The sequence below is a fragment of the Apaloderma vittatum genome, unplaced genomic scaffold (assembly GCF_000703405.1).
Source record: "Apaloderma vittatum isolate BGI_N311 unplaced genomic scaffold, ASM70340v1 scaffold7562, whole genome shotgun sequence".
Classification (NCBI taxonomy): Eukaryota; Metazoa; Chordata; class Aves; order Trogoniformes; family Trogonidae; genus Apaloderma; species Apaloderma vittatum.
This window is the reverse complement of record NW_009701857.1, coordinates 217-25,427: the sequence shown is the minus strand read 5'-3', so window position 1 is coordinate 25,427 and position 25,211 is coordinate 217. Positions and strand designations below refer to the sequence as shown.

Genomic DNA, 25,211 nt, shown 5'->3' with positions numbered 1-25,211 from the left:
AGGGAAAGAAACTCTTTTGTTTTAATGTAAAAGTATTAGAAAAACAAATTACAAAAATACTGTTATTTTTCTCCAAAATGGAAATCACAGGGCAGGAAAATGCTAGACAGAATCTCACATAAACTGCTTCAATTCCAGGGCAGGTCAAGTCAGAGACTAGACCAGACTAGACATTCTCCTTCAGAACACATATACTGGAAGTATGTAACTCCTTAATATACAGCAATTCCCTGTAAACTGAGTGACTTAGTATCTAATGCCCTCAGTGTCATGATTGTTATGTGTTTATCCATTGTTTTTTTAAGCAACAGCTATAAATATACAAACAACTGCAAGAAGACTGTATTTTGCTATTTGATTACATGGAGTAAAAATTCTGAATTAGTCAGCTATAAAGAGAAATTCTGTAGTTCATATAAGGAAATTATGACGAAAATATTTGTTCAAATATTAAAAGAAAATTATTTTTAAAATGAAAAACAAAGCCTTCCAGAAACAGTTTGTTATCTGTATGGTTGCCTTTTCCTTTCCCCATTCCAACTAATTACAGTTTTTGTTCCTACAGCAACCAACTTCCTTCATTGTCATACTGTAATCTATCTCTACTCAACTTATTTTTGTAAAAAACATGAAAATGGAAAAACAAAATAGGCTAAATTTGTAGTTATAGGCTAGTTCTCTGTATGAGGAAGTATAAAAGTAAAAAGAAAAATAGGAAAAAAAAACAGTGAGGAAGTGGGAAAAAAAAAACAACTTTAAAGTATTCAGATTTTCTTATTTCATATTTCTCTAAGATTCACTGCATTTTGAGAAACATTGTACAGAGTTCAAACATAGCTAAGAAGAGTATGGATAGCCATTACAATCAAGATATAATTTAAACCCTTAGTAGGGCTCATGTATCAAAATTTATGCCTGATGAGATGAATTACCTTTCAGCACTTGAATTGCTTCTTTCACACTTTTTTTTTTTTTTTTAATTTTAAAGTTTAGAATCACCATGTCTCTCTTATTATGCTGGAAAGTTCCAATTCCTTCCACTTCCAGAGGAACCTAGTACTAATCTACCTCTAAAGTAATTCTTTGCTTACAAAAAGAAGATTAGCTAGACAATACATACTTAGATATTTTAGACATTAACAGCCAATTTACCTTGTCACCTTCAGAGAAAGTTACTCCATCAATGGCCCTTTTCCAAGTAATCTCTGGGATAGGTTCTCCTTCTGCTTCACAGATGAGGGTGGCTTTCCCATTCTCAAACGTGGTTTCATTTTTAAGTTGTATTATTTGAGGCTGTACTGTTAAAAATACAAATTACATTACTCATCCAGCACAAAGAACGTCAAGGCAAAATCTATCTTTTAAATCACTTTATTTTTTTTTTTTTGGTGAAAGTGCATTCATGTATTTTCACTTAGGATTAACTAAACGTTTAATGTTATCATATATAAGAGCAACCAGCTTTTTTCACTTCAAATTGTACAACAACGATTTCTGTATGTCTGATGACCTGGACTCCTGGCTTGGCACGGCTGGCACTGCCAGGGCTGCCTGCTCCCTCGCTGGGTAGTGTGGGACGGGTCCTGGCTGAGAAGGCCCCTGCCCTGCTGGCTATGTTTCTGTCTTTTGCTCCGGGCTCGCTATCTCTGGGGGACCAGGCAGCCCTTGCCACTCTCTGGCACTTCAAGAATGAAGCAAAGACCCAATGATCCCACAACGATCCTGCACCTGCTCAGGAATGACCATGCACCAGTGCACGGGTGCTGACTGGCTGCAAAGCAGCTCTGCAGAGAGGGCCCAGGAGGTCCTAGTAGACAAGGAGTTGATGATGAGCCAGCAATACACCCTCGAGTAGAGAAGGCTCCAGAGATCCAGTTGTACTCATGGTGAAGGATGTTTTACTCATGTCTAGTCTCCTTTCTCATTTTATGACCACTATTTAATTTACGTCCATTGTCTCATAGATTCTGCATTCAGCATTACCAAGGCAAACAACTTGTTATATCCAGATATTTCATCTCTTTTTTTATCCATTTACACCACACCTTTCTCAGTCTCAGTTTTCATTCCTTATCTTGATACTCCTGCTGCTTGTCTACTGTCTGTTCACCCTTGACTATTAGAAATAATCTATTGTGTTTTTACTGCATAGAGATGAACAACTAATATTTTACCAAACAAAGCACTGAACTAATATCCTGCTTCATTAAGATATAATCTACGATGAGTGACACATGTACAGAAAGGAAACACCCTGACTGATCAGAGGCTCTTGAAATGTCAACCAGATCCAGTTGTATGGGATGCAGTAGAAGGCAGTAAGCAAAGCATTGCAGCAGAACATCAATTTGGCTGAGAAAAGCTGAAACTCTTCTCAGTGCTAACACAGGGACGCCAGTTGAAACAACTATAAAAAAGAATTCAGGATAAAAGATAACTATATTAAACTTCAAAATAAGTTCAGTTGTTGCTCTCATTCTCAGGATCATCCAAATGCCTATGAAATATTTCACCATGGTATTCAGGTACTATATTTACACAGGCATGTCTGCCAGCTACTATATATCTTCTTCCCTTCATTTCCTTTGATATAATATCATTCTTGGAAACAATAATTGGCAAAAATACCATACACCAGAAAAATCACACATGGAATTATATATGTCAGAAATTTGCAAAATTTGGAATTACATTACTTCCATCAGAACAAGAGGGTTCCCCCACCTGGACAACATGACAAACAATATGATCTGCTCAAGTCGATGTATGTTTTAAAATATATAACTAATACTCATTAACTTTTAATTTCAGATTTCTATTCTAAATTTCTTTAAGGCCTTCTTCAAATGGATCACTACATGACAAAAAGTCTTAGCTTGACATTTTAGACATGACATTTAAAGGAATGAGCACTGATTAATAGTCAGATATATCTACCTGAGAGCTACTGCTAGGAAGAAGAAGAGAGCTTGTGTGGGGGATATTATTTAATTGCTTCATTTTTGTACGTCACAAGTCATAACTTACTAGTTACTAGAAGCTTTTAAACTGACTACTATTTTATGACATTTTGCACATTGACAAACATTAAAATATATTTCTGTACATGCCAATAATAATATTAATTTCAGAATGCTGAGATTAGTATTGACAGAAATACTAAAACAGTTGTTCCTCCTCATCTTCAACTCTTTAACTTTCTATATTGACAAGGTCATTCTCAAACTGAACTGGTATTTGCCTGCTGTACTTTAGCAAGTATAAAACAAATGGAACTATAAGGTCTTGGAATGCAAACCTAGGAAGCATCCAGGCCTTTGCTGGTTTCTTCAGTCAAAAATACCAAAATATTTTTTATTATAATGTACTTTAAAAATTGTAAACTGAACGACCTGACTGAAGTGAAAGACAGCTTGAATACAGAAAGAAGTTATACTTAATCTTTAATAAAATTACTTTATTTGAAAGGTAAGGAACTGCTTATTACTAGACACGTATTTTCGAAATCTCAACAGAGGGATGCTGCCAAATAAAAAAATAGCATTTACGTTTTGGAAAGTTTGCTGTCTGAGCAGAGAAGGTTGGTGTTAAGATCTCTAAAACTGCCCCATAAAAAAGTTTATTTAAGATTCTTTCTTGGTCTCTTCTGGATTTTTCTTAGAGAAGGGCTAAGCACACTGGTGTGTATGTACAGCCTCTCCACAAAGCTTAAAAACATGGATAGCAACCTGAGGTTACAGATTTGTTATTGGTTGCTTGCAACCAATTTTTTGGAAAAGATACACCATTAATTGAATTCTCACATTTCTCCCCATATCTTTGACAAGAGTTTCTTCAGACTTGGGAAGCAGCACATGTATAAAGCTTGAGACAGTCCTGATTATATCTCATCAAAAAAACTTCTTTAAACAGCTTATTTTTATTACAAACATGGATTAGTATATGTCTGTATTGCTGCCTGATAGGATTTCTTGATTAGTAGGACACTTCAGGAATCATAATCTTATACTATCTTCCTGCACAGCCACATTTGAATCAGGTAGCAACTGTGTCCTCCTGGAAACTACTGGTAACTTTTGAATTTAGTAAATAAGATTGCTCAGCAAGGAAATATCCAAGAAATAGACTCCTGAAACTTGCTTTGTGACATGATAAGGATTCGCACACACACCAGTATGAAGTGTTGACTTGATTTAGTGCATGATAAACCCAAGTCTTTGTACATGTTAAAATGGTATTACTACTTCACACTCAAAGAGATTAAGACTTGTCTTCTGAGAGAACTGGCATCACTGTCTTTATAGATTGCATCATTTCTACTTTGAAAAGTAGAGGTAAGGATGTAAGAAAGAGGAATAAGAAACACAGAAAATGTATGAACTTTTGACATTATATCTTTAATTGATGAATTGCACTTCGTGAGACTACCGTTGTTATAGTTTATAATATCTGGGACGAGCAGGTACGAATAGTTCCAGGCACAGATCTATAAGGATTCCCTTTCTAGAGACAGCAGTGAATTTAAATGAAGAGTTTCCATAAATACATTGCATAGTTGCTTAGGGAAAATGTTTTGAATACTAACATTTGGAAAATATTTAAAAGGAATATGACAGGAAAGGTCCGTTACATTTCCTCTAATCTGCCTGATGACAGATAATAAATTAATAATAGCCTATACTTTTTTCACTAACCAATAAAAGTTACTGCAAAAACCTTCCTGCTATGAAAGATTCAGATTATACATTAAAAAATCTATAAAATAAATAAAAAAAAGTGCTTAAACTGTGCAATATTATAAGGGGTCTTTTGTAACACTTCTTGAAGTGTTTGTCACCCATTTGACTTTCATGAAATCGATTGTCAGTAACTAGTGAAACTCCAGTAAAATATTTTTATAGGCTCAGACTACCATCTTTCTGATTACGTAGGTAAAACACCTACACTGTAGAGATCTTCAAATTAATTTACGCTAAAACTCCTTCCAAATATGCTAAAACTCCTTCCAATTTTACCAATTCTGGTTAAAGAAAAAATATATTTTTCTCGTTCTAGAAATAGATATTATTAGACATTGAAAGTCTTATTGCTATACCATATGTACAGAAGAGAGAAAACTTGTCGAAAACCTCAACTGTTCATGAATCATCGAATGGCAGAAACAAGCACTTGAGTGATTAAGGAGTGGAAATGAGCAACTAAGGAGAAAACAAAATTAAGGTATAAAAACTACCTTCAAAATACAAGCACTCTTCTTATAAAGCATGAATACATCTTTAATTAAAGCTAATTTTGTTTCATTTAGCCTGATTAGATTTTTTATTACAAGGTAAATGAACACTACTGTCATCACTCTGGGGAAGGACTGATGAAGAAATGAATGTCTAGATCTGAGAAAGTAAAACAATGTTGGAAGGCTTTAAGGTATTGAATTTTCTGGACTGCTTTTAAATCAACTTCTTGTTATTATGTTATTTTGGAAATTCTTGTTGGGGTGACCATAACTCTAAAAATGTGGTATTTCATCATTTAAAATGCTAAACTATATGCATCTAAACACACACAAGTGTGTATATTTATACATATATATGACTAATTACATCACAAAACAAATCAAAGAAAACAATGAAACTGAATAGTATGGGTGAAAGAGATATAGGAAGTTAGCTACCAAGCAGGGACAAATACTGAAAAATATTTTAAAGAATTCAAGGAAGAACACCTATGGTTTCAAACTGTTCAGAAGGACTACACAGAAATGAATTTGTATCAAAAACCTTAGTACAAATCCGAAGCATTAATATGGATGAGATCATTTAGGTGGAAATGGATAATGACACAGAGGGAACTACAGCAGATAACAGGATGACAGACGAGATTACCAAATCACAATCAGTAAGAAATCCTCTGAAGGAAACAGGGCATTCTTTACTCTTCTACATCTTATTAGATAGAACAGATAAAAAGCACTAATAAAGATGAATAATTGAGGAGAGTAGGGTGTGTGCATACAGGTTCCTGTGTATGTGTTAGTGTTGCAGAAAAATGGTCAGAATAAGAATTTGATATGAGGACAAAACAGCTTTTTTAACACTGATACTGGAAATAACAAAAATAACAGTGTAACAAAAAAGTCTAGGTCACACATGGAAACTAAACATATGCAGGTGTTAGATGGCAGTAAGATGGGTATGTGCATTCAAAAGTCCAGAGTACTAGAAATTTTAAATGCTGAATGCTCTGATGTAACTGTTATTTTTATTGCATTATGGTTACATTACCGGTATTACAAGTTTCAAGACTGCCAAAACCATGTTGTAATAGAAACAATAGTCACTGTCCAAAGGTGCATGCATTGTAAATGAAAATGAAAGATGGCAGGTATGTGAGAGAAGCAAGCTGATGCAGTAGGATAAAAAATATAATTTGATAGGTCATTTTAACACAAACTGTCTGTGTACTATTTAGCTATAATAATCAGTCATCTTCCTTGCTGTTTTCAAACTGCATTTTTCTGAATACATTTAAGGGGAAGAAAGCATAAAAAGTTGTTTGCTGTATGTATAAATGGGAGTCCAACCTATGTGAAAGAGACAAAAGCAAAAGTAAAGTTCATTTTAAGAGAAAATACAACTATGCTCCACATTTTAGGAGCTAAAGTAGAGGTGAACTTTGTAAAGGCAATGTGAAACTAAAATTACACTGAGCTTTAGAGATTATAAACGAGGTAAGAGGCTTAATTTATGATACTATTCCCTAAAGTCAAACTAGATCACAGATCATAATTTAAATATATCCAACAGTAAAGCACTCAGGAAAAATAACTCTAAATATACATCCTTGCCTTGCCATTTCACAGACACTGGATTATAACCAGAAAGGTACAGGAATGTGTGGTTCAGAGATTCATCATGGTTTTCACAGTAGGAGAAACTGAACAGCTTGGAAACTTGCAGCTTAGAAAATAAATGAACCAATGAGATAGAAAACTACCTTTGATGTAAATAAACGTGAAATTATTCTCCACTTTTATTCTTAAAATGAGAATTATCAGTCAAAGAAGTGAATAGGCTCCAAACTTAAATTTAAGAAATAATTTTTCATGAAAGAAAAAAATTATTTAAGGAATTTAGGACTTTAGGATGTCATGGAAATAAACAGGATGTGTAGGTTTAAAATGGATTAAACAAACTCACAGTTTCCATTAAATCATTTGGATTTAGTTTTCTGGGGAGTCCGCAGAATAGTGGTTGTTAAAAGACAGAAGAACGTATATATGAAATACTCTTAGTCTTGTGTCTCCCTTTCTCTATTCATTGTATTAAAAAGTTATTTTGCCTAGGCAAAAACTGAATAAATTTCAGCCATACTTAAAATTACTCAAATAACATGCAAAACTGTTTCTATCTGAAACTTCCCTAAATGCACAGCAAAACTAGCAAGTCTTTTCTAGTCTTCCAATTTTTTTTTCAGTTGAATGAAATGTTTAGTTTTTTTCCACAAAAATCTTCAAGATGTTGTACATCTTGAAGGCTCAGATGAAACTTGAGACTGTATTTCATCTTTTTTCCTTCACAAAGTAACCAAGAATAATTTTTGAGTACGTCAGAACAAAGCGGCCCAATGGTTAAGCAACCCACCTGGAGTAGGGAGCACTGGAGACAGCAGAGCACAGGGCAGTTTCTCAAACAAAAAAGGCAGTGGAACACACTCAGTCACAGGTGACCTGTCCCCCTAGCCCCACGGCTTCAGACTCCAGCTCTCAGATCCCCAACAACAGTCTTATCCAATCCCGTTGATTTGCGCTTCTAGTGCAAGTTATCAGGTTACCCTCTCCTGTTAGAATTACTTCACTTTGTATAAATTACTACTAGTTTTATCTGGGATTTAAAATTTAATTTACCAATGGTTCCAAGTATGCGCTTCAACTGTGCAAATATAGATAGTCTTTATACTGCAAGCTATAGTTAATGTGAAAAAAAACCCACAACACATTAGTTATTTGTTAGTTTTTCATAAGTAAGCTACAGCCTTATCCTGCACAATAATTCTAGGAAGGTTTTCTACATTTGCACAGATGTCTACTCTCAGCAAGTTACAGCTATACAAAACTTCAGAGAAATTACCAGTTCTATGTAAAGAAGAGAATCATAAATACAGATTGGGTGGTAAAGCATAGAAAGAGAAATAAGAGTTTTCCTGTTATTACTTTCATGCTTTCAGACACAGATAGGAAAACATATATAATCTTGCACTTAAAAAGTAAAAATCAAGAAAGGAAAACAAAAAATCTGGAACACTTCTGCATGGTGTTTTTTTATTTAAAAATAAAATACTGCTTAGAAGTTGAAAGAACACTTTTTTTTTTTCTTTTTCAGAATTTTCTCCTCCTGGTTTTCTTGCAAGCAGCCAAATTTTAAAGGAAAAGTAGAGTGAATCAACAATGTAACAGTCTATTGTACTGTATCTGAATAGTAGAAAAGCAAATGCTGAAGATAGCATTTTCAAAATTAAATTCAGGTGTAAAGGTTAAAGTAGCCAACAGGGAGGAAAAAGCTGTAATATTAAACATAGAGTGCTTTGCTGCATCAGTAGTCACCTTGCAGTAATAACGTTCCACTGAAAATTGTGAATTATCACCTCAGTTCCCTACTGTGTACATTTAAAAAGGAAGGAGGGAATGTATTACAAAGTACTTACCAAAAACTTGAAGGAATGTCTGTTTTTTATCACTTCCTGCTTTGTTCTTAGCATTACAGATATAAGGACCAGCATCAGTATTTTTTATATCTCGTATTATTAGTTCTGTATTGCTTCCTCTCAACATATATTTTCCATTTTCTTCAATAAGTTTACCATTCCTAAGAAAATAAGAATAATGCATAAATCAACTGGTGGGTTCCAAACTTTGAAACAGTGCTCTATGGAAGCATCAAAGCATTAAAAATAATCTTTGAGGGAAGAGATTGCTATTATATCAGCTTTAAAAATGCATTAACTCACATGACATAAATTAGTAGTATGCGTAGAAGGGAGTTGATTTTAGGATGACAAAAACTGCTCTACAGGCTCACAGTATTTCTTTTTTTCATAAGAATGTGCACAGTCTAGATGCAAGGAAAGCATTCTGAACCGCATTTTCATTTTCAAGACTCCAGCTTCACAATTTTATTGTCAGGTTCTAAAATAAATATGTATCAAAAATACTACATTTTTATTCTTAAATGTTCAATATTGACTTGAACTTAGAAGAATGGTTGTGAACAGAACTAACATACAGCTTACACTTAAGGAAAGATAGCAAGAAACTTGTGCGACAAATACATAACTGTGTGTGAGAAACAATCAAAAACGCACTTTCTATGTGCAACTGTTGCAGTTCACAGTAGTAACAATGTATCAAGCAATAAAAAAAATATTTTAAATTATATACACGTAGAGCCTATTGGCACATAAAACCCCTTCCAAATTACCTGCTCTCAGCTGTTGTTGGCTAGCCACAACTTAGTAAGCAGGCATGTCTCCAGTTGTTAGAATGAGTTCTGAGCAGATGGTACAGAAATAATAAAACCTGTGAACAATTTTGAGGGCTGATCAAGGCTTGACTGGTCCATTTGAGCATCTTGGCATACACACAGTTATCAAAACAGCTTCTTTTTCCAGAGGGCAGTTTTAACTTTATTTATTTATTTATTCATTCACATTCTGCTTAGTTTTTGTAGACTTCTTTTGATCTTATTTCTGCTGAATCATCAACAGTCCCTTCTCATAAGCACCTACAAAAAATTGCCTGATTTTCGTAAGCATTGATAATCCTTCTGACAATGCCAACTTTTGAAAATAAACCATTTTTAAAATGAAATCATTATGCGTTACTGAAATATTCTATGCTATGCTATGCTACGCTACGGTATGCTAAGCTATTCTGGTTCTGTTTAGCTCAAACCAGGACACTAGTTTAGGACATCTATTTTAACTTCAAGACTTGAGCAAATACGATTTCCACATTAGTATCCGATAATAGGATTCCTCTGGCATCTATATAGCTTGTATTTTAGTAACATTTTTGTAAATAACTCTAGTCGACTTCAAGATATTATTGTGACACTTGTTCATCTCCTTTCCAAAGCAAACAACAGAAACTGTTTTGCAGGGGAAAAAAAGGTGTAATTTTCCTCACAGGTGTTTCAAAAAAAAAAATAGAAAATCTAGTGATTTCTTTTAGGAGACAAAAGTCGATATTCAAGATCAGGAGTAGTTTCCAAATGCCTGTTACTGCACACTTCACATATACCTATCACAATATTTAAGCAGATATGAGATTATGAGCACTTTCCTGGACCCTCTAGCAAAGAGAGAGAGACTCAAATTGATGTTGATATTGGAGAACAGGAGAACACGAATAACACATGAAAAGTAGATTATTTCTTTTGTTAGATAATTCCAAATTCTGTCCATAAAGATAAGGGGATTGACCACCTAAAACTTCACTGGTGCAAATTATCTCTACAAATGTAAAATCATCATGTTTTCAGTAGGACTGTTCACATGAGTAAGGGTTTCCAGTTCATGACCTGCATATTTGGATATTTATCTTTCAGTCTCGGCTAATTTAATTCTATTAGTGCACTGCTTCTCTGAAGGTTACGCTTTACACTAATATCATATCAGCTTTAATATAGATATCACTTAAATGGTGAAATAATTATATTCTCTTGGTCCATTAAATATCAACAAAGTATATATGCATACCAAAGAGAGCAGCAGCTAAACCTTGCTGACCTTTCTTCTTGACTAATTTGTAAGTGAACTAAAGTAATTTTGAGAAAGATTGACACATTAGTTCAGATGAATTTATCTCAAATTGACAAAAATCTTAAACACTGTCAGCATCCAGGAATGAAGAAGGTCAACAAATGGTTAAAGCTTTACCACAACAGTTAATGCCTTAAAGAGTTTAAAGCATGAAACTACTGTTTTGTCCAGCACTTTGCTTACAGTCATCACAGATGAATATATGACACCTCAATAGTACTGTCATTTGATTTTAAAGACAGACATTTTTCAAGTCCTAGCTGAAGCTGACCTATTAAATCTGTTCATTTGACACCAAAAAGGAAACAACAGAAAAGAATTGCTATAGAATTTGTTTTTTAATTCACTAAAATATCAGTACATTGCAAGGAAGGCAATAATACACAACAATAGATCCAAAGTATGTGGGCCTTGCTAAACCTTGATGAACCATCTCAACAGGTACAGATATACTTTCTGTAACATAGAACAAAAATCTTCCAGTAGAATGGAGTAGAAATCATCCCTACCCTTTTTATTGGAGCTTTTCTTCAGGTCTCCAGAAGGCTCAGTATACTTTTGGATAGTTTACAAGTAAACATTATTCTCTGTAAAAATAGTTTGCATCTCTATTGACTTCTTCACAGAATAGCTATGTATTCAAAACCAGACTTCCCTTAAATCACGTTATTAAATGTGCTCATTTTACAAATGGTTAACCTGAGGCAAATTAATTAAAATGACTGAACTTGCATAAATAAATGATACAGTTGGAAATAAAACTGAACACAATTCCTGTACCTTACTGTAAACGAATGTTATAATCCTTCCAAAATCAGCATTAACACTTAAACAAATTCAAGATACATTTCCACTTCTTTATTAAAAAAAGAAACACTTACTTAAAACTGAGGTTAATATCAACTTACATTCAACAAAAAGTACATTAAATAGAATGAAACTTGACTACGATACCTTGGCCATTAATTCTGGTAAGCAGATCCAATTACGTTCTTAATAGATGACAAGAATATTAACATTAGATGAACTGATTGTCATAGACTTTCCTACCACTAAAACCTTTTCTCAAAATCAAGAAGGAATATGTTGATCTAGTTTTCTTATGTTCAGTCTAATTTCTACAGAAAAAGTATCTGAAATATTCTAGAAAACTAAGGTCTTTATCTTAACATATCTGTGAAATAAGTTCAAGGACAAGGAGAAGATAACAGGTGATTCTGAATCCTTTTCCAGCTATCTATATGTGAAACAAAAGGGACCTGAACATTTCAGGAGAGAGATTTCAGAACTTTAGTACTGGAATAAAATTTAGAATAAAGTATGCTTCCTCTGGGTGAAAAATAAATAATAAAAAAAAGCTCCTCCCATAATTTTCTCCTTTTTGCCTATCAATATTAACATTTTTTCACAGAGAGCAGGGGCCTTTTCCACCTGGCACTTTACAACCTCTCAGCAAATAAAAAAACAGTAATATTTTCTACTGCCAAGAATTTATAGTCTAATAAGAAAAAAGAATAAGACAATAAAACCAAAACAAAAAAGAGTGAAGGGACGCACATAAGCCAATACTCCTCACTGTGAGATAGGTCCTGAAATAGGAATAAAACAGAAGCTTCTGCATTTAAGATTCAGTATCCACTACACAAGTATAAGCTTTTGTAAAATCTTTACAAATGATGTTTAATTAATTGTGGCTTCATGGGCTGGAAAACCAAAGTAAAATCTTCAGTATGCTCTGATCCACAGACATCTAGATAATCATCCCTCTAAGACATTCAGCCTGTACTGAAAAGATAGCACTGAGATATCCACAAAATTTGGAAATTTATGCATTCTTTCTTAACAATATAAAACATCAATGATCATTTAGCATACCAGATTTCAGTCAGGTCTTAAGAATTTTGGCCAGATAAGATACACATTGTAAAAAATTACTTTTAAGACATTAAATAAACTGAATATTCAACCTTAGATTGAATCCAGCATCAGTTCAGTAATTTGGACTCTACATATTTTAATTTCCATTTTCCTCCTTGTCACTAAATTTTGAACTGTAAGCCATATTAATGAGTGAATTTTTCTTTCTATATATTTACATCTCCTGAGATTCATATTGCACAAGCAAAACATTTAAATTTGTATCTGACTTATGGCATGTTAAGAAAAAGGTGTCAGTCAAAGGAAACTAACACTTAAATGAATGAAACATTGTCCAAAGATTCCAAACAAGATTAAGAACTGATGGAAATCCCTTCTATGCCCATTTTAAAAATGCAGTGCCCTTTTAATTCAGCCAAAATAATATAAGTAAATGCAAATTATTCAGGTCTAAAATAGAAATGTGCACTCGTGTGAGATGTCTGAGATATTTTATCCCAGGACTGTTGTATGTCTTTGTTAAAATTGAAAGAATATAGAGTGGATGGATATTTAAATTCTTACAAATTTTACATGTCAATTGTTCCCAAGTGACAGAGCTGTAACTATGTTCATATCATTGATATCATCAAAACCCACATATGAAAGCAGTTCCATTTCCATCTAAAAGCAGTTTCGTTTTCAAAAATGTATTTTATTTTAAAAATTACATTAAACACCCCTGAAACTTATTCAATAAACCATTCCTATATCCTAGGGGTTTCTATGCTCTCCGAATCTCAGAGAGTTAGGTTCAGAATCTATTCTCACAAATGAGAAAAATGTTATCTTTGTTATTGATATTGCTGATCTGTATTGGCTATTTATTTATTATGTAGCTGAGTATTTTTTTACCTGAGGCATTCCTGTGCAAATGTTGTGGGATTTTTTTGTTTGTAGTGTTTGAAGATATGGAGTTACTGCTTCAACTTGCTTCCATTCAAATGTGAAGAAATCATACCAATATGGTATTTTAATTACTTTTTACATTTATCTCACTTGCTGGTAATCTGAGTGCAACTGAACGTGTGTGAGTTCATGCACTTATTAATGCTGAATCTAGCTTTATAATTTAGAATAGAAATGGAGAGCAAATGTTCTTAAAATTCAGTAGAGAAATTAAGGTTGCACAGCTTAGTGGACCATTAAAACAATGGGCTTCAATGTGCAGACCTCAGATGAACTTACCTGTACCAATTGATTTCAGGTGGAGGTGATCCTGTGGCTCTGCAGAACAAGTTTATTGCCTCTCCTCGATCTGCAGTGGCATTAAAGGATTTCTGTAGCAGAGTAATTGCAGGAGGAACTGAAAAATAAAACATTATGACGTATTAATGGGGAAAAAAAGTTATTTGATGTGTTTCCAGAGAAATTTAAAGCACAGGATAGGATTCTTCGCTAATTTTGGAATTTATGTTTACCTTTACAGATCAAGTTACAATACAAATCACTGTTACTAATATTTCTTTACTTTTCTTAGACACAAGATTTTTAAAATTATCAGGGCATTTATACCCATTTTTGGTGCTAGAATAATTTTTTTTAAAAGTTCTGTTCAGCAGTTTTATTTTCTTACAGAATATTTTAAAGTGATTGAAGTTATACCTAGCATATATAAGACACAACAGAGTTATGATGGGCACTAATTTAACTATCTCAAACAAAAATGTATCTCTCACCTTTTTCTTCTTTCATTCAATTATAAAGCTAACATACAGTCATAAAGTTATAAAGCTAACATACAGTTGTGTACTGATGTAGACAGTGTTTTTTAAAACACGTGTCAGTATGTAGTGACTTTAATTACACATATATAACTTTTTTTACTGAACTCCTCCATATAACTGGGCAGAAGTATCACCAGCTGCAAAAGGTGACATGTGATAGAACTGAAGGGATATAATCTACTTTTGGAAATTGTATTTCCAAAAATTGTAACTGTGTTCTGAGAGTAACAAATTTTGTCTGTTCTTGATGGGATGAAGTTATTACTGATATTTACCGATATTACTGTTCATATAACAATTTTAAGACAGCTGTCCTAAAGTTGTTTCTATTAATTATCAAGTAAATGGACAAATAAATCAATTCCAGCAGAATGGATGAGGTCACAAGGAAAAGAAAGAATGGGCGGGGAAAAAAAAAAAAAGGAAAAGAAGATTGGAGTTTTATGAAATACAGGTCTCTGCTAGCAAGAACATTGTGTCAACAAAATGACTCAGAGTTATCCTTTCTAGCTTTAACTTTCACTAGAGAAAGAAGGAGAAACAGGCAACCTCAGAATTTGCTTTTGGCTTCCCTGGAAATTGCGCTTCCACTATTTTTTCTCACAGGATGCTGAGAATCAACTTCTGTTGCTTTGCACCAAACATTTCAGCTTTAGTAGTCTACTTCAGAAGCCTTTCCAGCTTCTGAACCTTAAATACATCAAATTTTTTTAAAAATAACCTACCAGAATCATCAATGATCAGCAAATAAATATTGTTATGAACCTTTCACACTTTTTAGAGCAGTAAAATCTGTGCTGTGCTGTAACCTGTGTTTCACAGATCACTTGTTTCTCATGTAAAATTGCATGGGCCATTACTCAGCATATAAAAACCTTCTGTTGTGCAACATCAATTTATCCATCTTCCATGAAAACATGTCACGTAGAAAGTGCTTAATATAGTCTAGCCATTTTGCAGTGTATCCTAATGTCTAGACCCCAAAATATACTCAGTAACATGAGGGGACAAAACAATTCTTTGTCAGAAGCAGCAGGTTCTTCACTGCTCAGAACTAAGGACTATGACTCAGATCAGCACATTACTTCAGTGTTTCAATATTCTGAGAGATAACTGCAATGATAAATGAAATATTATTTTTTTATTTTCAAAAGTCAATTTTTTTTCCTCATCATTCTTCTGGGAGGAAATTTGTTGAGGTTTGGTTTGAATTTATGTGCCAATAATCTAGGCACATAGATTTTAATGCTTCCACTGCAAATTTACTCAGTTTTCTTCTTTTCCATACTTTAGTAGACAGAGGATTTTTGTTGCATTTGCAGGTCTTCATCACCATACTCTTCAAAACAGACTCCGTGTTACGAGAATCAGTCTCACAACATTTACCAGTACACTGAATATCGCTTTTAAAATAGTTTCTTTTACAGCTTTTAATTTTTAAAACTACATGCATGTGACTTGATTCATAAATGCTGGAATGATCAGCCAGTTTGGACACTGGCACAGAAGAAAATGTACTGAACTATGGTCCAAAAGAAATGCTATCCGTTTCATCTCTGTTTCCTGTTATTTGCATCTCTCTCAGATACGAATTAGCCAATGTTACATCAACCACCTTAGCATCCAGGTGGAGCGGAGAATAGAATAAATAGTTTGAAGACAGACACAATTGTCTTCTTTAAATCCTTATCTTCAAAATGAAATACATCTCTACAATGTTATCTCTATCTGTAGTTATAAGTACTACTTTCCCCCAAATTCTATACTATTTGAAACTTGTACCATTATTGCAAAACAAGAATTTTCCCCTTTAATGTAAGAAATTTATAAGAAATTAATTCTATTTACTACTCTTCCCCAAAAAGTAAAAAAAAATTACTCAGAATCACCTAATTGCAGCTCCTCAGGAAGTAATTGTTACTCAAGAAAATAGTAAGTCTTCCATGTATCAAAGGTTAAAAATTAATTTAATTTCCACTTATTCAATATCATCTGCATATGCTGCTTCACCAACTGTAAAACTTTCTTCTGCTTACTTAGGTACCTAAATATGGGTACAGCTCCCTAACTTCAGGCAAAGAAGGAATGCACTTTTGAAACCTGTCTTTAAATCACAGAATCACAGAATCACAGAATGTTAGGGGTTAGAAGGGACCTCTGAAGATCATCTAGTCCAACCTTCATCCCAGCATACCTAACCACTACACCATAGCCTCAAGTGCTAGATCCACTTTTTTTTTAAACACCTCCAGGGTTGGTGACTCCACCACCTCCCTGGGCAGCCTGTTCCAGTGCCTCACCACTCGTTCAGTAAAGAACTTCCCCCGAATATCCAATCTAAACTTACCCTGACGCAACTTGAGGCCATTTCCCCTTGTCCTGTCATTAGTAATTAGAGAGAAGAGACCAGCACCAGCCTCACTACAGCCTCCTTTTAGGTAGTTGTAGAGGGCAATAAGGTCTCCTCTCAGCCTCCTCTTCTCCAGACTAAACAAACCCAGTTCCCTCAGCCGCTCTTCATTTGCGGAGTGGCTTTTCATCATTTTATTTTGGTGATTGCAAGGTCTAATACTTCATTTTATAGTGATAGTTCTAGGGTCGATTAATTTTTCTTGCCTCCACACACGTCAAGAAACCATGCTCCAGGCAAGTATCATCCACCTGGACAGAGATGACTTGTATACAGCCAAAATGCCTCAAGAGGGAACTTACTTCTTGTTTGTAAATATGAGAATCACAGGTTTAATTCCAGTTTTAATTTTCTTCTCCTCTTGAGAGGATTTGATCCCATATCATCTACCATTGAGAGACTGGTCTTCATTAGTTCTACCACAGCTTACAATTTTGAGTGAAGTATATATAAGCAATAGAATAAATCATATTTGCAAAAATATAAACAATATCAATTCCTGATATATATTAGAGAAGACAGTCAAAAAGCAACACAGTCATACACTGTTTGCAGTAGAGAAACATTATACATGGAGAATTCTGCTACTCTCAAAATAAATTAGCAGAGCTAAAATAATATCAGCCCCTATACCTCCTGAAAATGTATTTCCACAGTACACTCTAAATAAATATATAACAGTAAGGACTAATATTATTGATTTAATTATTAATTTCATCACTCTCCCTACTAACTCTCACAAAAAAATATTTTTTTTAAAATTGTAAAATTATAGGTGACACGGTCTGCCAGCTTTCCAAAAGTACTCTTACTTCAATATTCTTTAGTTGTAGTTTATTGAGCTTTGGAGACCTTGTACAGTTCTTGCTGTGTGTTTACATAGATCTCACATCTTTCTGTAGATTCTGTAGGTACTATTTTAATATAAGTAAATAAACAGTAAAGTTCTAAATTTTTAATAGTTTCTACATACAAATGCTGTCACGACAACTTTTTCTTTCTGCACCAAGCTTCGATTATTCTCTAAAGTAAATATTACTGCTTATGTTTTTGAAAAAAAGACACATGGTGAAAATACACCCATGTAGCTTTTAGAGGCCAGATTACTCCATTTTTAATTCCCCCCCCCCCCCTTTTTTTTTTTACCCCCCCCCCCCCTTTTTCTGAATCCAACTCATTCATATGTTTTCCTTTTCATCAAAAAGAACTACAATTTTTATTCCTTTCTGATTTTCAGTATTAGTCTAAAAGCAATTTTGGGCTAAGTTTAACATATTATCTTTATGCAGGAAAATATATTTATTCCTAGAAATGAAACAGAAAATAACTCTAAATTGACATCACTCTACATGAGAAAACATATCAGGATCACCCTGTTGGCAACTTCTTCTCCTCCCAACTCTGTGAACTCAATTCTAGAGGTGAATGTCTAGAGTCATAACAAAAATAAGAAGAATCATATTTGTGATTGTAATCTGCCCATTAATTATATCATTATATATTTGAATCATAAAACATAAAACGTTTAAAATCTATAAGTAATTCTGTTAATAAATCCACCCATGACTTTGAAAACTATAATAAAATACGTTAAAGCAGTGAAGGTGAGTAATTATGAAAAGCCAATTGTGGTTTTTTTTAAGAGTAAATGACAAAATACTGAAGATAGAGGGTCAACTAAACTACTATACATTATCATCTAAAATTGAACTCTTGCAGTGATTGTCAATGTTCTATGAATGATTAAAAACAATCATCCAGGTTTTATGTACTTATATACACTGATATGAATTGCAATGCATTCATTTACACAGTATAGTAGAATTTTTTCGACATTAAGCAATTACAATTATAGAAAAACAATACCAAACAGATATGACAACTATAGTAATAAATTTAACCATGATTTTTCAGAAGCTGATATATTTTAAAATAGGATATGATAATTAAGTAAAGCAAGACGTCAATTCAACAACTTTTATTCCTTACCATTCACAATAACAATTATGTCCCGAAAGTCAATTTCTCCTCTGGCTTCCACTCTTCCTTCACACCTGTATACTCCTTCATCACTTTTATTGATCTTAAGAATTTGGAGATTATTATTTGCTAACACTGCAAATCGATCTAGGAAGGCAAGTAAGAGATTAAGTGGTGTTAGTAAATCAAAATAACATGAAGAACACTAACTTAAATGAGTAATATTTATGTACTTGCTCTGTAATATCAGAATGCTTATTGACAAAACATTTATCAATTTAAAAGTAAGATGTCAGCCGAGATTACTTTTTTTCCCACTCTAAAATACATTGCCATTTCCTAAAAATCAATCTGGATTTTCCACACATATCTTCCTACTTATTATAAGAAGTCATCACATAGAAGATAAATTTATAAAGTATTGCAAACTGAGTGGAATATTCATGAACACCTACACAGAATATGAAAAGATTAAAGAGATGTAAATGAGATAAATAAAGAAATTTATAATAAAATAAGTAAGACAATGATTCTTCCATCTATATCTAGATTTACCAACTGTCTTTGTGCTCATTTTATGGCACTATGTGCAGGTATTTTTCAGTTTGCTTGCTCTCCTTCCCTCCTCCCGTTCTTTCACATATTGACTATTACTCAGTTGATGTACCTCACTCTACAACACTTCATGGAAATAGGCACAAAGACACAATACAACAAACCACTCTACCTTCAGTATAGTCTAAAATAAACTGAAATTCAGTAGAGTTTTTGAGTAACTTAACCTCATCGAAAAAATCAGATCCTGAACAAGTGTGCATATGCTTTCCCCATACCTGCAGCAGCAAAATTATAATCTGCAAGAGTAAACTGAATGTAATTTCTCTCTCCTTTCTGTCTGAACTAATGCATTGGGTTCAACATTTCAAGATGTTGGCAGGAAGGGGCTGTGGGGCAGCCCCTGTGAGGACTCACACTGAAGCAGTTGTTCTTGAAGGCCTGCACCCCACAGAAGGGACCCATGCTGGAGCAGTTTGCAATGAATTGCAGCCTGTGGGAAGGATTCATGTTACAAAAGTTCCTGTAGGACTGTCTCCTGTGGGAGGGACCCTATGTTGGAGTAGGGAAGAGTGTGAGGAGTCCTCCTGCTGAGGAGGAAGGACTAGCGAAACCGACCACAACCCCCGCTCCCCATCCCTCTGTGCCTCTGTGGGGAGGAGGTAGAGAAAATCACGAAAAAAAGTCGAGCCCAAGGAAAATGGTTTTTAATATGTGTTGTTAGGTTTTTTTCTCATTACCCTACTCTGATTTGATTGATTACGACTCGAGCTGAGTCTGTTTTGCCTGTGAGGGTAACTGCTGAGTGATCTCCCTGCCCTCATCTCAACCCATGAGCCTTTAATTGTATTTTTAGTCTCCTGTTCAGCTGAGGAGAGGAGTGACAGAGCAGCCTTGGTGGGCACCTGGCATCCAGCCAGGTCAACTCTACCTGTTGAGGAGTGGCTGGGTGGGTGCCTGGAAGCTGGCCGAGGTCAACCTGCCATAACTAGTCAAAATTAATTGACTCTGTTGAGGAGAATTACTTCCTCCAGTTCACTGTGTGTGTTTTTTGATGAACCTGCATACCTGTTACACAGCTGTCTGTCTTGTTCTCTTTGAACCACTGTTATACTTTCAGTGTTGGAGAATGATGATTTACTATCTTTCAGTTTTAACTAGCAACGAAGCATCATTTTTCACTTTTCTTTTTGATTCTGCTAGATTTTTAAAGCATGCTAAAATTCCCACAACACAACACTGATACTGCAAAACAGTAATAAACAACACTTGGTAGAAAAGATTTTATGTAGTCATACAGCTAAGAGTCTATTCATAGAACTTATGTACATACATATTGAGAAATAAAACAGCTTTTTATACCATGTGAGTTCTGTCTCATTACCAAGAACTCTATCAGAAAAGGAAGAGAGAAATGAAAAAAGAAAATTTAATTATGCTTCACCTGGCAGAGGTTTACAGGACATCAATGCCCTCAACACATTTACGCTGATTATGTCTACTTTATTAAAGTCATGCTTGAACACTAATGCCATTTCATACACTACCACATGCAAATTATATCATCTTTTTCTTTCCCGTCCCTAGACAATGCCCAGAGAGGTAGGCTTCAGAATGTTTTGAAAAAGCAAGACCTAGCCACTCTTTGAGCACTGGTAACTTCGTTATTGTTGTTTTTAACATAAATATTTAATGTGTGAGATGAACAAGAGGACTGGAGATCAACATTTATTTATTTAAAATGCTGCAAAAGAGGGTTTATTTGGTAACAAGAAATAAAAATGGTAGGTGTTGGCTGGATGTCTTTTCAACTTTCATAGAAGAATAATATAATGGATACAGCAGGATATATTCTCATGAGTAAATTAGATATAATGGAAAACATTTTGTCTCCTTTTACTCTACTGTCTATATATAGACAAAATTATACTGTCTACACATCCTATTATAAGGAAACATAACAAAACAAATGTGAATTTAATGTGTGACTTTCTTCAGGAAAATTAGTCTTATACAATAATGTGTTAATATTAATTAGAATGTATAACTTAAAGAGTTACCAAAATACTAACTGTCAGCAATAGCTGTGACTTCCTCATTCCGATACAACCAGCTGACAACAGGCGCAGGTGAACTAGTAACACGGCAAATAACTTCTGCATCTTCTCCCTGCCTGAACTCTTGTGGAGATACTATGTCTCGGAAAGTGAGCTTTTCTGGTAAGGAAGAAAACAGAATACAGTAAGTATTTTCCAGTTCATTTAGCATTGAAATTATATGTGGCACCAAATAAAATAAAAAGGACTATTAAAAACCCAGTCATTGCAATAACACAGAATTATTTCCATAATATGATTTTCCCATATAGACTCAAATAGTCCTTGATACATGACTTTCATTCTATCTGTACGAATGATTTTAAAATCATTTTGCATTAAGAAAATATTTTGGTTTATTTATATAAGCTGAGTATGTTTTATAAATACATTTTTCATTGTTTTCAATGTTCCAGAGCCCAGTTTTGAAACGTTATTTTTTAGGGGTTTGTATATACAGGTTAATATAATAATTTATACTCTTGTGCGTTTTATTCCTCATGATCTTATTATTGAATTAACAGCTCACATTTTTATTCCACCAAAACTTCCATCAAATCCACCAAAATTATTTGGCAAAATCTTACTAAAACGGTGGAACTTGAGCCTCACTGACTGAAAAACATCATCTGAGTAAAGCATAAAATCTTAAAAGCCAGTGGAAAACTATTGGGAAAAAATATTATTAATCACAAGAATTTGTAGCAATTTTTGGGAAATAAGACATTTTTAGGCCTGATGAAGTTGTCATTTTTCAAGCCTCAAATAACCAAACCTGGTATTTAATTTTGTTAGTGGGTAGAATAAGTTCAGTATTATTAGGATTTAGTGTCAGAAGTCCAACATTGCATTAACCTGTGATCTCATACAAGATCTAATGCAGAAACCAACTGACAAAAAAATTCTGGAGGAATTTCTGCAGAAAGAAACAAACTACAGAAGAAACAAACTACTGTATGCTCTCTAGGACCAAAGAGTGCCAAATACACTTCAGATGACACTTTAGAGAACTTAAGTCAGAGATGCAACTCCGTCTCCTTCTTTTTGTATCAATATGAGTTCAGGTTCAAATGACCCACACAGCTCCCATTGCAGAGGAAGAACACTTTCACTTCATACATGTCTTATACACTTTGTAAAAGTATTTGTATTTAATGTTTGAAATGTTTGACCATAAGTCAGAAGAAAAACTCTCATAGATACCAGTGAGTACTGAACCACATGCTAAAAGTACAGGGTATCCTGCTTTTTCCTAACAATACATCACCAATACGAATAATGAAATTGTTATACGTCAGTTGCCACAAATTCTCACAATTTTTGTGCAGGTCTTGGGGTTTATCTAACCCCAGAATTATTAAAATTACCACACACAAATACTTGAAGATTTCAACCTTGCTTAGCAGTTTGCTAGTGGAGTGACTGATAGTTTTAAGAGTACAAATTCCACAAAACCTGAAATCCTTTGAATTGCCAAATTCCAAGTCATCATGCAATAGCTTGTAATTGGTATCACCATTTTAATACTTGGTTTTTGTTCTGGTTTTTTTGTGTTTTTTTTTAAAGATACATCTTTTATTATCTCAGTATATCTGTACCTTTCAGAAACAGTGTTTTATGATTCTACTTTGTATTTCCTGCCTCATTGCAACTCCTTAGGACTCAGTCCATCCAGAAATATTTTTTAATGAATATTAAAAAACTATTCTCCAATGAAACGAGAGAATAACTCAGCTGAAAAGCTGCTGGCATATATCCCCTCCTTTCATCAACAAAGATGTTGCCTTATATCTTCACTGTATACTTGTTTAATGTATTGCTTTCAGGTATTTTTGATTGGTCTAAAAATATAGCACAACATGAAGTTATTTAACTAAATTGAAAAAAAAGAAAAAAAAGTCAAACCTCTCAGAAAATCTCTTACCACAACAGAATGTATTTACTTTTCAGACATATTGCTGAATTAGCTGTTTGCAGCTTAAAGGCATTTTAGTTGCTTAACACATTAAGCTTCAATGCTTCGTAGAATAATTCCATTATAAGACCAAGAATACAAAAAGACTAACATAAAAATAACTAATTCAGTTTAAGCTCCACGTTTTTAGTTACGTCGCACTTCCTACACCTTTATTTATGCATGTATTTGCAATAGGTTTTAGATACATTTGTGATAAAAATTAGGTTTTCCATGAGGGGCATCCTCTGAAGAAGGCAATCTAAGATACAAAGGTAAAGTGATCTACACTATTACGAAGTGGTTATCCATTCAATTTAAGTTTTTGTCATAGTATCTATTAATTGAATTTCAGGAGTTGTAATTATTGGGAAAATAAGGTTCAGAGCCTAGAAAGATATTTTGACAGGCTTTACTTTCTCAGCAGCAGTAGCTTTCAAAACATGGTCTTTCATTTGCTAGTTCAAAATGTTTCACTTACGATAAATTTCCAAAACAACAGTGGCTTCTTGAGTTTGTCCTTTAGCATCTGTTGCTTGACACCGATAAATACCAGCATCTTCTATATCTGCATTATATATGGTTAGACGTGATCGAACACCTTCTTTCTGAACAATCACTCTTTGACTAGAAACAATCTTCTCTCCTTGTGGATTGTACCAGTCTATGTTTTCAGGTTCACCAATAGCTATAAACAAAACCAAAAAACAATACAACATTAGAATTTCATCTATTATCCAACCCGTATTTCTGCCCAATGCACAATGTCTATGCAATGTCAGAGAATTGCTAAATTATGAGACTCGTGAGAAAGTCTGTAAGAAGACAAATAAGGCAAAACTGCAGTGAGAAGTATGATTGCTGAGACAGGATAACTAGAAAAAAGAAAGAAATAGGCAGTTCAGTAATCACTGGGTCAACAGGTCAAGTTATTAGTGGCATTGTCGGTGTAGTCAGGCCATGAGTCACGGTTAAAGTCGGACAGGAACTCAGCAACATCAAGGATCCATATGAGGCAGCTGCATACTCAAACTCTTCACCTCTTGACTGATTTCTGCCTCATCAGAAAAGACTCTTTGGGTGTTTTATACGTCTGGAGTGGATAATAAAGCTTAGCCTAGTAGCTTGTTTAACTCTTTAGTTTAGAACAGCGAAAATATTTTAAATAATGAAGCATCCTAATAGATATAAACTACTTATACTGATATAAACAATTCAAACTGATTCAGTATCTGAAATGAATAATCTCTAGACCAGAAATGTGAAGCCAGTGAAGATCTGCTAATTATCACTAATCAATGTGAATATACAAAAATATGCTAAATTAAGTTAGTATTGTGAATCAGTTAATTCAAATTATGTAGAAATTTCAAACTGTAACAAAAAATACATACCTACAAGTAAAATGAACACCCACCTGTGCATGTGAAGAATTTGGATTCACCCACACTGAGCTCAACCTTGCTAAGTGAAATTGTAACTTGAAGTAGAGCTGAAAAACATAAAGTGGGATGTGAACACATTTTGGCTTGTATGAGTTTAAATTTTATATTTCCAGATTTTGTATTTTCTTATTCCATACCACACTGCAACAAATAAAAAAGCTCCAGATAAGCACTGCATCTGAGAATAAGACACTGAGCATAAGTGAAAACTTTTTCATGATGTGCAAAGTCAGAGAGTGGAGCAGACTGCTCACTTACGCAATCTTGGTTCTTTCAGTTTTCAAGAGTTCAGTGGATAAAGCCTTGAACAGT

General features: G+C 34.0%; 1 protein-coding gene across 1 annotated transcript in view; it reads right to left on the bottom strand.

Moving 5' to 3' along the window:
- Positions 1–24,946, bottom strand: part of NCAM2 (neural cell adhesion molecule 2) — a gene marked incomplete at both ends in the record, with an annotated part of 90,996 nt that extends 66,050 nt beyond the window's left edge. The window contains 7 exons of the mRNA XM_009879308.1: positions 1,153–1,298; positions 8,701–8,861; positions 13,921–14,038; positions 18,859–18,996; positions 21,477–21,620; positions 23,936–24,142; positions 24,872–24,946. Coding sequence (XP_009877610.1) covers positions 1,153–1,298; positions 8,701–8,861; positions 13,921–14,038; positions 18,859–18,996; positions 21,477–21,620; positions 23,936–24,142; positions 24,872–24,946 — 989 coding nt within the window. The remainder of the gene's footprint in view (positions 1–1,152; positions 1,299–8,700; positions 8,862–13,920; positions 14,039–18,858; positions 18,997–21,476; positions 21,621–23,935; positions 24,143–24,871) is intronic.
- Positions 24,947–25,211: the final 265 nt, after the last annotated feature.